Source organism: Phragmites australis, chromosome 8 (assembly GCF_958298935.1).
Source record: "Phragmites australis chromosome 8, lpPhrAust1.1, whole genome shotgun sequence".
Lineage (NCBI taxonomy): Eukaryota > Viridiplantae > Streptophyta > Magnoliopsida > Poales > Poaceae > Phragmites > Phragmites australis.
Window position 1 is genome coordinate 4,259,853 of NC_084928.1, and position 12,634 is coordinate 4,272,486.

General features: G+C 51.5%; 1 protein-coding gene across 1 annotated transcript; it reads right to left on the minus strand.

Annotated features, from left to right (window-relative positions):
• Nucleotides 1-11,152: 11,152 nt before the first annotated feature.
• On the minus strand, nucleotides 11,153-11,821 carry LOC133926357 (large ribosomal subunit protein eL39). Its single transcript, XM_062372262.1, has 3 exons — nucleotides 11,700-11,821; nucleotides 11,491-11,594; nucleotides 11,153-11,413 (listed from the first exon to the last, which is right to left on the minus strand). Exons 1-3 carry the CDS (start codon nucleotides 11,700-11,702, stop codon nucleotides 11,365-11,367), a joined length of 156 nt encoding a protein of 51 aa, XP_062228246.1. The 5' UTR covers nucleotides 11,703-11,821; the 3' UTR covers nucleotides 11,153-11,364.
• Nucleotides 11,822-12,634: the final 813 nt, after the last annotated feature.

Consider the following 12,634-nt stretch of genomic DNA (forward strand, 5'->3'; position numbering starts at 1 on the left):
GTTTTGTGTTCTTTTATTGGATCCCTCTCTTCTTTTATTGGAGGGGTGGGTGCGGCGAGCTTCTTGCCAGAGAGGAGGACGCCGGCTGGCTCACCGTGCCGGCGAGGGGGTGCACGGAGGGAGGGCCGGGCATGCACTGCCTGCCTGCCTGCCTCTGCCTCTCTCTCCGTGGATGGGCGAAGACGGCGTGGCCATGCCGCGGGGACATACCTCTTATAGGGCACCGCGCGCGCCGGGGCCGAGAGCTCTTGGCTGCCCGATCTTCGTGGGGTGCCTCTGGTTCGCGCTTCGTCTCTGAATGCGCTGGCTCGACGTACGTGCGCCACGTGTCATCTTGAGCAGGATCCAAACCCTCTTACTTAATTTGTGAGAATGTGAACAGTAACATGATATCAGATATTGTAGCATCAAATCATATTCATCTGAGATTCAACAGCAGCTCATGGTGGAGTCAGAGGATCTCATTCTCTCGGAGCAGGTGTTGCGAGCTCCCGACGTGTTCGTTCTCGCGGGACCTCAAAACTCCTTTGCCGCGCCTTGCGAAGTTACAAACATGTGCGTCGATAGCTTAGAATTTAGTTTAATTTTTTTGAACTGATCATAGACAGCTAAATCTTAGGACAGAAGACAGACGTAAGAATGAATAACAATTGGTTTAAAGGTCTTGCTTTTTTGAATTCTAATTATGGATTCTAACTCTAACAGCAAAAGCAAAAATATATTATCAGAATATAAAAATTAACTCTCACAATTCAAATTGTTTTATAAAATCTCACAATAGGAAAAAGCTTCAACGAATGAGATCTATGTTAGTGAATGCAAATATCCCAATCTAGGGGGGAGGGGGTAAAACAGCAAAAAAATAACTATAATCCACTGATTCAGATGGGCAAAACGCTTGACAACATTTCTTGGGAAACATCAGCAAATGGATCTATTCAGGTAAAATTCATGATCCTAAGACAATTGTTGAGGTCGTCATTAAGAATTCCTGACGTTCTTGGTCTCGTCAGCCCACGCTTGCAGACAAACAGGTCTTCGGAGGCTTTATGGATCACTAGGCTCTAGAACCCTCTAGAGCCTTGGTCTTACGGAGCCCCAGCCCTTCGGAGTCTGAGCAGGCTTTTCGAAGCCTCGGGGGTGAGTCCTCAGAACTTGGAGAAAGATCAACCAAACGAGGCTCACCAGCCGTCCTCCACCTACAAGGAAGTGATCTACATTTAATATGACGCAAGTGGAGGCCATCCTGACATCCCCGGCGCAAGTAGATGCCGTCCTGACATCTTAGCAGTGCGGCGCCGCAATAGGTGACCAGCTGTGCACCACGCCCCGGCACTTGCACCACTATGTTGCCGTAGTAGAGAATTATCATCCGATTAGGAGTAAGTGCATCCCACCTAGACCCATGTTGTGTGATTCGACTGAGTCTATACCCATACGATATGGCAATATTTGTATCACCATCTCTGTAGGAGCATACTTGTACATTTGACACCATGCTGGTACTATAAATACAGATCCCTGGCCATCAGGCTAAGGACCAATCCTTTTTACCATCAATATATTTGGTGTTTCTCTGTTTTCACTTCTTTTCTAAGCTTGAGCCACTCTTGTGAGTGAGCTCTCACTACACTTGTTCGTGCAAGATATCTTCTTATTCCAATAGTGCGCTGTCCGTGGGGACGAACATAGAAGTGCTAGAGAGGTAGTATGCCACCCAAAAAAAACCACCAAGACCACAACGCACGAGGTTGATGCCCCGTTCACGCCTATGCGAAGGACCACACGCCACACTGGTGATAGCCACTAGCAGCTCGGCCTTGACCACGGCTATGATTGGTGCTGGGGGGGCCCGCCTTTGGGGCCCTGCAGCAGCAGCATAACGAGGGCCTAGTCGCGTCCCTAGGGGCTGTAGCCGGCACCATCGCTGTGAACACCGCCTTTACCGAGCAATAGTCACGCGTTGCGGCCCTCCAGACTCAGCTGGAGGATCTGCAAACGGCCCTGTGGGTAGCACAGCAACCTGCCCACGGGACCATCGCCGCTCCCTTAACAGCTAGCGCCATCACGACCCTGGCTTCAGGGACTGACGAGGGCTTCATCCCCACAGCCCATAGCCACCAGGCACCCCCTGCAGTCAGTGCGCAGTTTTCGGAGCCTTGGATTCGTCATCGCGAGGCCCTAGAACAAAATCACAACTCTCCCCTGTAGGCGGACCTGCAGGTCGCACCTTTCTCGGAGGGCTTCCGGACTCCGAAGTTGCCTAAGTTTATGGGCGACTCAGACTCAGATGAGTTTGTTCGCTCATACGCCCTCGCTCTAGAAGCCAGCGGAGGTGGACAGGCCGCCATGACCAAGTGTTACCCCCTCGCCCTGGAAGGGGTAACCCTTCGATGATTCTAGACGCTGGAGCCCGGGATTGTTTACGCATGGGCCCAGCTCCGAGACCTCTTCTGCAACAACTTCCAGGGTATCTTCATCGAGCCGGTGACCTCCGAAAGCCTGTTCAACGTTAAACAACAGTCAGGCGAGACCCTATGAGATTATTTTCGGAGGTTTTCTCGAACCAAGTCCCAGATTAAGAGCATCTCAGACTCATCGATCATCGACACAATAACTCAGGGTCTGGTCGATGGCTTCCTCTACGATCGGCTGAACCGGCACCCGGTGCGATCAGTGGAGGCCCTCTTGTGCAAGTTTGAGGAGCATGCACACGCGGAGGAGGAGCGGCTCCGTCAGGGGCTTGCACAAGCCACCACGACCCACACCATTGTTCACGAGAAGTCCACCTCGCAAGCATGGTCTTCCCATGCTCCTCCCCTATTGGCGAAAAGGGGCTCCGAAGAGGCTAACGGCTCCGGAGGCCATAAGGGACGACTGTGACAGCGCCGCGACAACCTCAACATCAACCCGGGCCAGGGGGCTCCGAACCCGCCCCGTTCTAAGGGTCGCGACCGGGGGCGCCCCAAAGCCTTCCCTGTACGATACCATGCCCCGGGCCAGTACCCTGAGGAAGGGCACTGGTGCACTCTACATGGGGCCGAACGTGGACATAGCATTGAAGATTGCCATACCCTCACAACCTTCCGAGAGGAGTACCTCGGGAGGCAGGCATCTTATGCAATAGTTGAGAGGGATGACAGCGAGCGACCCAAAGGCTGTGGATCAGCAACGGCTCACCAGGTTGATCACTTGGCCTTGCAGAACCCTTCTCAGCTAGCTCTACCGTCTCCATCTCCACCACCTACGGACCAATACATCCCAGAGGGGGGCATAGCCAGGTAGGTGGTGCTCGCTATAATCGAGGGAGGAAGCTCTGGCTTCTCCTTAAATCAATAGTGGCGAGACTACGCATAGGGGGGGGGGGTGAATCATGTTGGGGTAACCAGTATCCATCACCATTCCCCTGGACGGGCCGACGCCACTGTAACGTTCACCTCTGATAACTCTGAGGGGGTGAAGTTCCCCCACTCTGATGCCTTGGTCATCTCAGTCAGCATTGTAGAAGTTGAGGTCTGGAAGGTACTAGTCGATGGAGGCAGTTCGACGGACCTCCTCTTTGTACACACCTTCGACCAGCTCCATATCCCGCGGAGTCGGCTTTCCCTGGCCCATAGGCCCTTGCAAAGATTCAACGGGGCTCCACTTGACGCCCTAGGCCAAATAGAGCTCCCGGTCGTCTTCGACAAGGGCCCCGCTGCGCGGACCAAAGTTATCACCTTCAACGTTGTGGATGTACCCAACGCTTATCACGTCATCCTGGGACGGGGGACTCTGAACAAATTCGAAGCTGTCCCCCATCACAACTATCTTTGCCTAAAGGTGCCCGGACCCTAAGGGCTAATCTCCACCCACAGCGACCAAGACTTGGCAAGGCACATTGAGTACGGGCACCCTGCCCCTCTCAATGGAAGACACATCTATAACAGGGCCACAGAAATCTCGGAGGACCCCCCCCTTTGGCATACCCCAGGCACAGTGGCCCTCCGAAACCACGAGCGGATGGGAATGTGAAATTTCTTCCTGCTTGTTCAGACCAGCCCGACCGAACCTTCCAAATAGGGGCAGACTCAGTCAGAAGCGGGAAGCCCAGCTCCTGACCACACTGTGAGGTATCCTAGATGCCTTTGCATGGTCCCCGCAGGACTTCCCTGGGGTTGACCGCTGCATCATCGAGCATGCCCTCCGAGTTGATCCGAAGGCCAGGCCGATGCGCTAGGGGCTCCGTAAACTCTCCCCTAAGAGGACGAAGGCCGCAAAGGAGGAAGTCCAGAAGCTTTTGAAGGTCAGCGTCGTCCGAGAGGTCATACACTCCGAGTGGCTCTTGAACCCTATCCTGGTAAAGAAACACAGTGGGAAATGGCGAATGTGTGTCGACTTTACCTCACTTAACAAAGTTTGCCCCCGAGATCCATACCTTATTCCTCGCATCGATCAACTGGTAGATTCTACCGCCAGCTGTGAGTTGCTGAGCTTCCTAGACGCATACTCTGGATACCACTAGGTGTGGATGGCTACGGAGGATGAGAGCAAGACTAGCTTCATCACCCCTTTCGGGGTATACTGCTACGTTCAGATGCCCTTTGTCCTCCGAAACGCCGGAGCCACCTTCTGCCGCTTGGTACACAAGATTCTGGAGCAGTAATTAGGCCGCAACATCGAGGCTTACGTCGACGACATTATCATAAAGAGCAAGCTCGAGGCCGACCACGTCACTAACCTCCAAGAAACATTTGACATCCTCCGAGCTACAGGCGTGCGACTTAATCCTAAGAAGTGCGTATTTGGCACCAAGGTTGGCAGGCTGTTGGGATATCTCATCTCCTGAAGGGGCATCGAGGCCAACCCTAGCAAGATTCGTGTCATCACGGAAATGTCACCCCCCACCAATACGAAGGAAGTCCAACGCCTAGCCGGGCACCTTGTAGCACTTAGTTGTTTCCTCGCCAAATCCGCTGAGCATGACCTTCCATTTTTCAAAACGCTGGGGGGCTCTGAGCCTTTCAAATGGACCCCGGAGTGCCAAGCCGCTTTTGAGACCCTCAAGACCCACCTTTCTAACCTCAAGTCGCTTGCGATACCCCTTCCCGATGAAGGGCTCCTTCTGTACTTATCCGACTCTGCCGTCACTATAAGTGTTGCGCAAATACAGAAGGAGGACAACAAAGGTCGTTTTGTATAGTGAGCCGTGTACTATGTGTAGGAGGCCCTAGCGGGGGCTAGGACACACTACACCAAGCTTGAGAAGATTGAATATGCCCTCCTGATGGCCTCACACAAGCTCCAGCACAACTTCCTCGCCCACGACATTACTGTGCCAACCTCATACCTGGTTGGCGACATGTTTCACAATCGGAGGCCCAGACGGCCATCAAGTCGCAGGTATTAGTCAACTTCATCGCCTAATGGACGTTAGCGCCCACTGGACCTCCCACGAATCCTACTCAAGATGTGTGGATAATATACACTGACAGAGCGTATGGCTCCGCTGGCGCAGGGGCCGGGGTGGTCCTCATCTTCCCTATGGACCAACAAGCCAAGTTCACCATCTGCTTACAGTTCAAGACAACCAACAACATTGCTGAGTATGAAGCCATCCTCTTGGGTCTCCAGAAGGCTCGAGCCTTAGGAGCCACCAGAATCATTGTCCAGACCGGCTCTCAAGTCATCGCGGGGCATGTAGACAAGAGCTTTTAGGTTCGACATCCGGACCTAGTTTGATACCTTGAGGCCATCCACAAGGCCCAAGGGTTGTTCCGTGGTATATCAGTACGAAGCATTCCACAAACAGACAATGAACAGTCAGATGTCCTGGCAAAAGTTGCTGCTGGGAATGGAGACATGCCATTAGGCGCCTTATTTGAGGTCCTCCACCGGCCAGCAACTGACACCCCAGATAAGACGACAGATGTTGTTATTCCTATCGGAGCCCCAGACTGAAGGGTCCCCCTCCTTTCCTTTTTAAACGGAGCAGAGGAGCTGGACGACCCCATCGTGCTCCATCGCATTAAAAACCACGCCAGGGGATATCTCCTGGTAGACGACACACTTTATAAAGCGAGGGTCTGTGCTCCTCTCCTCCGCTGTGTCACTAAGAAAAAAAAGGGGTCGACCTCCTCCGAGAAATTCACGAAGGACTCTGCGGTGATCACCTAGCGCCTCGCGCCCTGGCTGGCAATGCACTACGCCAGGGGCTCTACTGGCCCATGGTTATGTCCAATGAGGAGAAGTTTGACTACACTTGCCAAGGATGCTAATGGATGGGGTGCCGGAGCCACCGACCCCTGGCTTCACTATAGCAAATCGCCCTCGTCTGGCCTCTGGCGCACTAGGGAATGGATCTCATCGGACCGTTCACTCGCGTCAAGGGCAACCTTTGGTACGCGGTAGTAGCATTGGGGTACTTCTCAAAATAGGTCGAGGCCGAGCCCCTCACGGCAATCACATCGATGAATGTCCAGAGCTTCTTTTGGAAAAACATAATTTGCCACTTCGGCGTTCCACGACAACTCACGGTCGACAACGGAATGCAATTCGACTCTGGACCTTTCAGAGAATTCCATACCGGACTCGGCATCGAACTGTGCTTCGCCACCGTTCGTCATCCTCAGTCCAACGGCGTCGTCGAGCGCACCAATGGCAACATTCTCTCAGGCTTGAATCGCTGCCTGGTAGGCCTGGCTAGAGGCCTTTGGGTTGAGGAACTTCCAAAAGTCTTGTGGTCCCTCTGAACCACGGTCACGCGACCCACATGCTTCACCACCTTTCGACTCCTATTCGGTGACGAAGCTATGACTCCAACTGAGATGAAAGGACACTCACTCTAGGTACACCTACCGTAGACTACAACGAAAAGAGAGCTCTCCCTTGACCTCTCAGAAGGCACGTGGCTCCACACTGTTCGGAATCTCAACCACTACATCACCGGAACCAAGACCTAATACAATCCTAAGGTCATACCACGAAGCTTCGAACCTAGAGACCTAGTGCTTCAACACGCCCTAGCTCTAGAAAAACTGTGCAACAAATGAGAAGGCCCCTACCTGGTCCTCAAGTCCAACAGGCCTAGCTCCTACCGTCTGGCAGACATACAAGGGACCCCTCTAGAGCATAGTTGGAACGCAAAGACCCACCGCAAGTACCATGTTGTAGGAGTCCAGCCGCTGGACCATCCGGGGGGCCACTAGCTCAGGACTCCCCGAAGAGACCCTACCCATATAAGGTACAACATACCATCCACCCCTCCGATCCAGTTCCAACATGGCAGTTAACCTTTGGCCTTTTACATGGCCTGCAAAATAGCCTTAGGTTGACGCATGCTGGGGATACTCAACTGAGCTAGGAAGGGTCTCTACCGCAAATTAGTGATTCACTCATAACAATACATACAAACCTACATAGAGTTATATTCTTCTTCAAAATTCCCTCCGTCATCGAGCCGGAGGGGTATGGATGTTCTGACATCTTTAAGGCCTAGCCTATGTGTCAGAACACTATAGACCCACCGGCATCTTGAAGGCCTAACTAGCCTCCATGCCTGCACGAACATGGACCATCTGGCATCTTGAAGGCCTAGCCTCTGTGCCAGAGCAACATTGGACCCTCTGGCATCTCGAAGCCCTAGCCTCCGTGCCAGAGCAACATTGGACCCTCTATCATCTTGAAGGTATGGCCTACGTGACGGTTGTGGCATGCAAGTAGGAGTGAATTGTGCGATTTTCTATAATACTAAAACTCAGGATGTTACAGTCCTCATCATCTGAGTCGACGAACCCCCAATCAAAATCCAGGTACGCCACACCCCCTCTTCAGCTCTGGCCATGGTCGGCGAGGTTCGAAAGAATCGATTCCTTTCCCTAGTCGCCTCCTTCGGGTTGGGCCTCATCTTCGGCCAGGCCACCTGTGCTCCCGGCCCACGTTTGACGCTTCGTATCGTCTAGCGGCGCTCCGGACGACTTAGCCATCGAGTTGGTCTGCGAGCCCTTAGAGGCAGATGGAGACCAGGCCCGGAGTGGGTTCGCAGGAATCACGAAGGTCGTGGCACCAGAAGTTGTGCGCCCTCGCTTCCCAGTAACCTTGGGCTCCAGCAGGTTTAACCACACCGAAGCATCTGTCCCGAGATAGCGGCAGATGCGGTGTACCGCTCCTAGCCCCTGACCAAACCTACACGTTGGTCTCGCTCCGCGACAATAGGCAGACCGAAGAACACTTCCGTGACCTCGGCCGCTCGCTCCAACTGAAGGCAATCCTCTGGAAGAAAAAAAGAAGAAAGGAGAGGTATTTCACATCTGCGGATTCAAAACTAAAACAACGGGGAGGACTCACCTGAAATGATGGTGGGCCCGAAGTACACATTCACCTCCTCCTCCCCACCTTATTCGAAGACATAATTCTAGTCTGCCCGAAGGGGTCAGACACGCAGTATGGTGAACTCCTCATCAAGATCACACATGCTCATCCTCTAGGGCACCCATTGGAGGAGCATGAACCGCACAGCAAGCTGGGCATTCGAGATGTCGGTCACTGGAGTCGAGACGTACTCGATGTCATGGTTTGTGGAGCGAAGGGGGGACCCGAAGCCGACATCATAGTAAAACCACCACTCCGACCACCCAGTGTACCACCGACCATTGATGGATTTCGCTGAAAACAGGTCGTGATACTTCGACTGCATCTGGAAGTTGACGTTGCTGAAGCTGAGGGCCTTCATCACCCCATCCGCCATCCGTATCTTCGGTTGATAGCTCGCATAATGGATGGCGGCAAAAAGGTTCACTCTTCCTTCACACCCCTCCACTCGCATGGCCCATTCGAAGATGGACATGCGAGCGATAGCGTTAGCGTGGAGCTGCGAAAGCTCCACGAAGAAGTAGCAAAGCACCTCATCAAGGAGCAACACAACCGGAAAACAAAGACTCGCGTTAAGGAAGGCCTCGAACACCATGGTCTGATGACCCCGAGGCTCTGAAATCTCCTCTCCCCCCGGAGCCCGTACGACAGATCTGGAAGGGATCTTCTCCTCCTCAACCATCTGATCAAGCGCGACGTCGTCAATAATGGATTCCTCTAGCACGCTGGTCTGCTGGGGATACTTCTTGCTAGCACGGCGGAGCTCCATGCCCGGTGACGACCCCCGAAGTGGCAGAGGTATCGGCGCCACCTGTGTACCGATCGCCCCGTGTGCCTCATCGACCCCACCCATCGACGACATGTCGACCCTGCCTCGAGCGCTGGAACTGGCCATGAGGGCCCCAAGGAGGTGGCGAGGAACGCTGAACAACGGTGGAGGCTGTAAGCGTTGCGATAGAACACACAGGCGGACGTGGATGCAGACAAAGGTAAGAACAAGGTGCTGAGCAAAACCACCGCTTGGTCGAGACCCTCATAAAGATAAGGGGGGTTCTTTACTCCTGAGGAAACTCATGCACGCCCCCATCCTTTCACCCATGAGGCCACAATCATGTAGGAGTAGAACCGCTCCCCACGACCCTCTTACGACGAGGCGCCACGTGCCCCCTTATCACCTAACAAGGCGCCACTGCCTGCTAACCGCAAGTCGCATTTAATACCCCATTCACAGGAGTTGTCGGACGATCAAATTCCAAACCAGCTAGGTGGGACCTTCCAAACGATTTGCGTGAAGACAAAGAGCTACAAGCCATCGACTGCACAGCCAGAGACCGCTAGGGGCCCTGCTAAAAAAACCATGGGACTAGCAGCTTTGCTGACCGTCCTCGCAAGAGGCTCCTGTTGAGGGTCGTCATTAAGAACCCCCAACACTCCTAGACCCACCAACCCGCGCTTGCGGACAAATGTGTCACTAGAGGCTTTGCAGATCATCAGGCTTTGAAACCCTCTAAAACCCTAGCCTTTCGAAGCCCATACCCTCCAAAGTCTGGGCAAGCTTTTCAAAGCCCCGAGAGTGAGTCGTCAGACCTTAAAAGAAGATCAACTAAAGGTGACCCACCCGTCATTCTCCACCTACAAGGAAGTGACTTACATTTAATAGGGTGCAAGTAGAGACCATCCAAACATCTAAGCACAAATAAAGGTCATTCTGATATCTTGACAGTATGATGTCGTAATAAATAACCAGTCATGCACCACACCTCAGCCACTTGCACCACAATATTGTCGTATTAGAGAGTATCTTTCGATTAAGAGTAAGTGCATCTCACCTAGACCCATGTCATCTATACACATACAACATGGCTATATTTATATCATCTCTGTAGAGACATATTTGTATATTTCACTCTGCAGATACTATAAATATAGATGACTACCGACCTTTTTTACCATCAACATATTTAATGTTCCTCCCTCTTGGTACTATGAATACGCTCTCACCACATTTGTTCGTGCAAAATATCTTCTTGCACTAACAATAATACAATTTCAATAGCTTACACAAAATTGTAGCAAAACCCATGAGTCCAGAACACTTCCTTGCCATTAAATCTAGATCCAAAATACTTATGCTTCCTGTTACAATCAACAGCATGTTCAGATCAAGGTTCTTCATAAATGGGCCTGCCAGTGCCACAACTCACAAAACTACAAATCAATGAAGCAACTCAACTTTCATGAGACTCTGATCTTCCCACAGTCACAATTCCAATGGCGGACAATACAACACCAAGGCTACTCAGCCTAATAACTTTTAGGTTATAGTTGAAACTTGAAAGAACTACAAGCATCTGTGCATTGACACTATAATGTCGAGTATCCTTCTAGTAATATGGACCATAAAAACCCTACACCAGTAGGAATGCTGCTAGGATAACAAAAAAATCAGCAACAAATATTCTTAAAGTTCTGGTAGCAATGAAACTGTCAGCACAACTGTTTGCTCTATTCTTGGGCCAAAATCTGACAGCAAAAGGCAAGATAACTCTTTTTTGCGCATAATACTAGTACTGCCCAAGGAATCGCGCAAGCCTACAGCTGGTCACTCAACGGAAGCCAAGACCACTACAAAACTAGCAGGCCAATGTCCTACCAAATCACCAGTGAGCCACACTAGGCAGCTCCTAGTTAATATCAGAACAACATGCCAGGAATGGATTAGCACAACACTCAGACAACTAAATCAGGATATCGAAATGATTTGCTAGAGATCAACTGATTAAGCCACTGCAGGTAAGTAAACTTCAGCAGAACAAAAGCTGGTTCTTCAGTGATCAGCAAAACATAATATCCTCAGTACGCTACAAGCACAACTTGATAATCCCTTTAACACAAGCAAAATCTTAACAAGAGCATCCCCGAATCACTTCCTAGCTTGCGGGGACATGGAAGCATCACGCAACTCGTAAAACCCTAGCCTCCCCAAGCATCGTCGCCCTGCACCTCATCCCTCGCTCAGAACCCGAGCTTGGTGCGGCGCCAGTGCCTGCGCTTCGCGTTGTACCTGACACACGGACAAGCCCAATCGGAGATCGAAACCGCGAGATGACGAAGCGACTAGGAGAGTCGAGATCGACGAACCTGATGGTGTTGTCGGTGCGCATGCGGATCCAGTAGGGAATGGGTCGGTTCTGGCGCATCTTCTTGGCCAGCTTCTTCTTGATCCGGAAGGTCTTGTGCGACGGCTGCGAGGGGACGCGATGCGACGGAAAGAAGCGTCGGGTCAGCGAAACACTAAAAGCGTAGCCCATGGATTCGAGAGCGTGAGCATACAGGTCGGCGATACGTACCATGGCTGCGGCGTCGGCGGCGGCGGCGGAGGCGGAGGCGGCGCGACGAAACCCTTGGATCGGAGGATTCGGCGAAATGGAGGCCGTGCGGGTTTATATCGGGGGCGAGCAGGGGGTGGAATGGGCTTTCGATGTAGTGGGCTTCTAATGAACAAGAAGAGTGGGATGGGCTTCAATGCTTACAGGCCTCGTACCTACGTTTACGTTTTGTACACTTTCGAATTCCTCGGGACTTAATATCATTCCAATTGCCATTGCAAAAGTACTTAGCATTTTTCTTGAAAATCGGTACTTCTCCAAACCCAGAAGACAGACAGGATTTGTAATTCCTCACATAAGGACTCCGAAAATATTAGGTTGATAACCTTAAAGCGGCTGATTTACCCTCTTTTGTAACCATTTTCATCACTGTCAGTGAATTATCTAGAGCACAGAAGCAGGAGCTTTGCCACTTCATCTCCTTCCCCTCCTATTTTCTTCTTCTTTCTTCTTCTTTCTTCTTCTCCTCTTCTCCTCTTCTTCATCGTCTTCTATGCCCAAGAATTATGTAGGGGGAGGAGGGCTGTGAAATGTGCCTGGAGGTAGTGGGGCTGTAAGTGTGCCCGGGTGGTGGAGCTGAAGGCCCCTGCCCCGGAGATCCACCCATAGCCACAACACTGTCATATAGTTTTAGTAAAGGGTATATACTTTTTTTTTAAATCACATATTCATTTCCTTCATATGAACAGAAAAAGTGCAACCACTCGTCGTTATACTATAACTAGTTAAGTGCATATGCGTTACAACGAAAACATAAATATTAGACGCGGTAACATCAAGCACAAACTCAAGATATAAAGATACGGATACACCATAGGAGCACCGTTGAAAAAATACGTCAAGAGTGATATCATAATTTGATTTCAGATGGGATCCAATAAATGAGGAGATTATCC

Bases quoted from the DNA above. Each gene is read 5' to 3' on its own strand.
- LOC133926357 (XM_062372262.1), bottom strand. The intron at 11,414-11,490 runs GTTCGTCGATCT...TCCGTGTGTCAG, and splicing joins CGCACCGACAACACCATCAG to GTACAACGCGAAGCGCAGGC.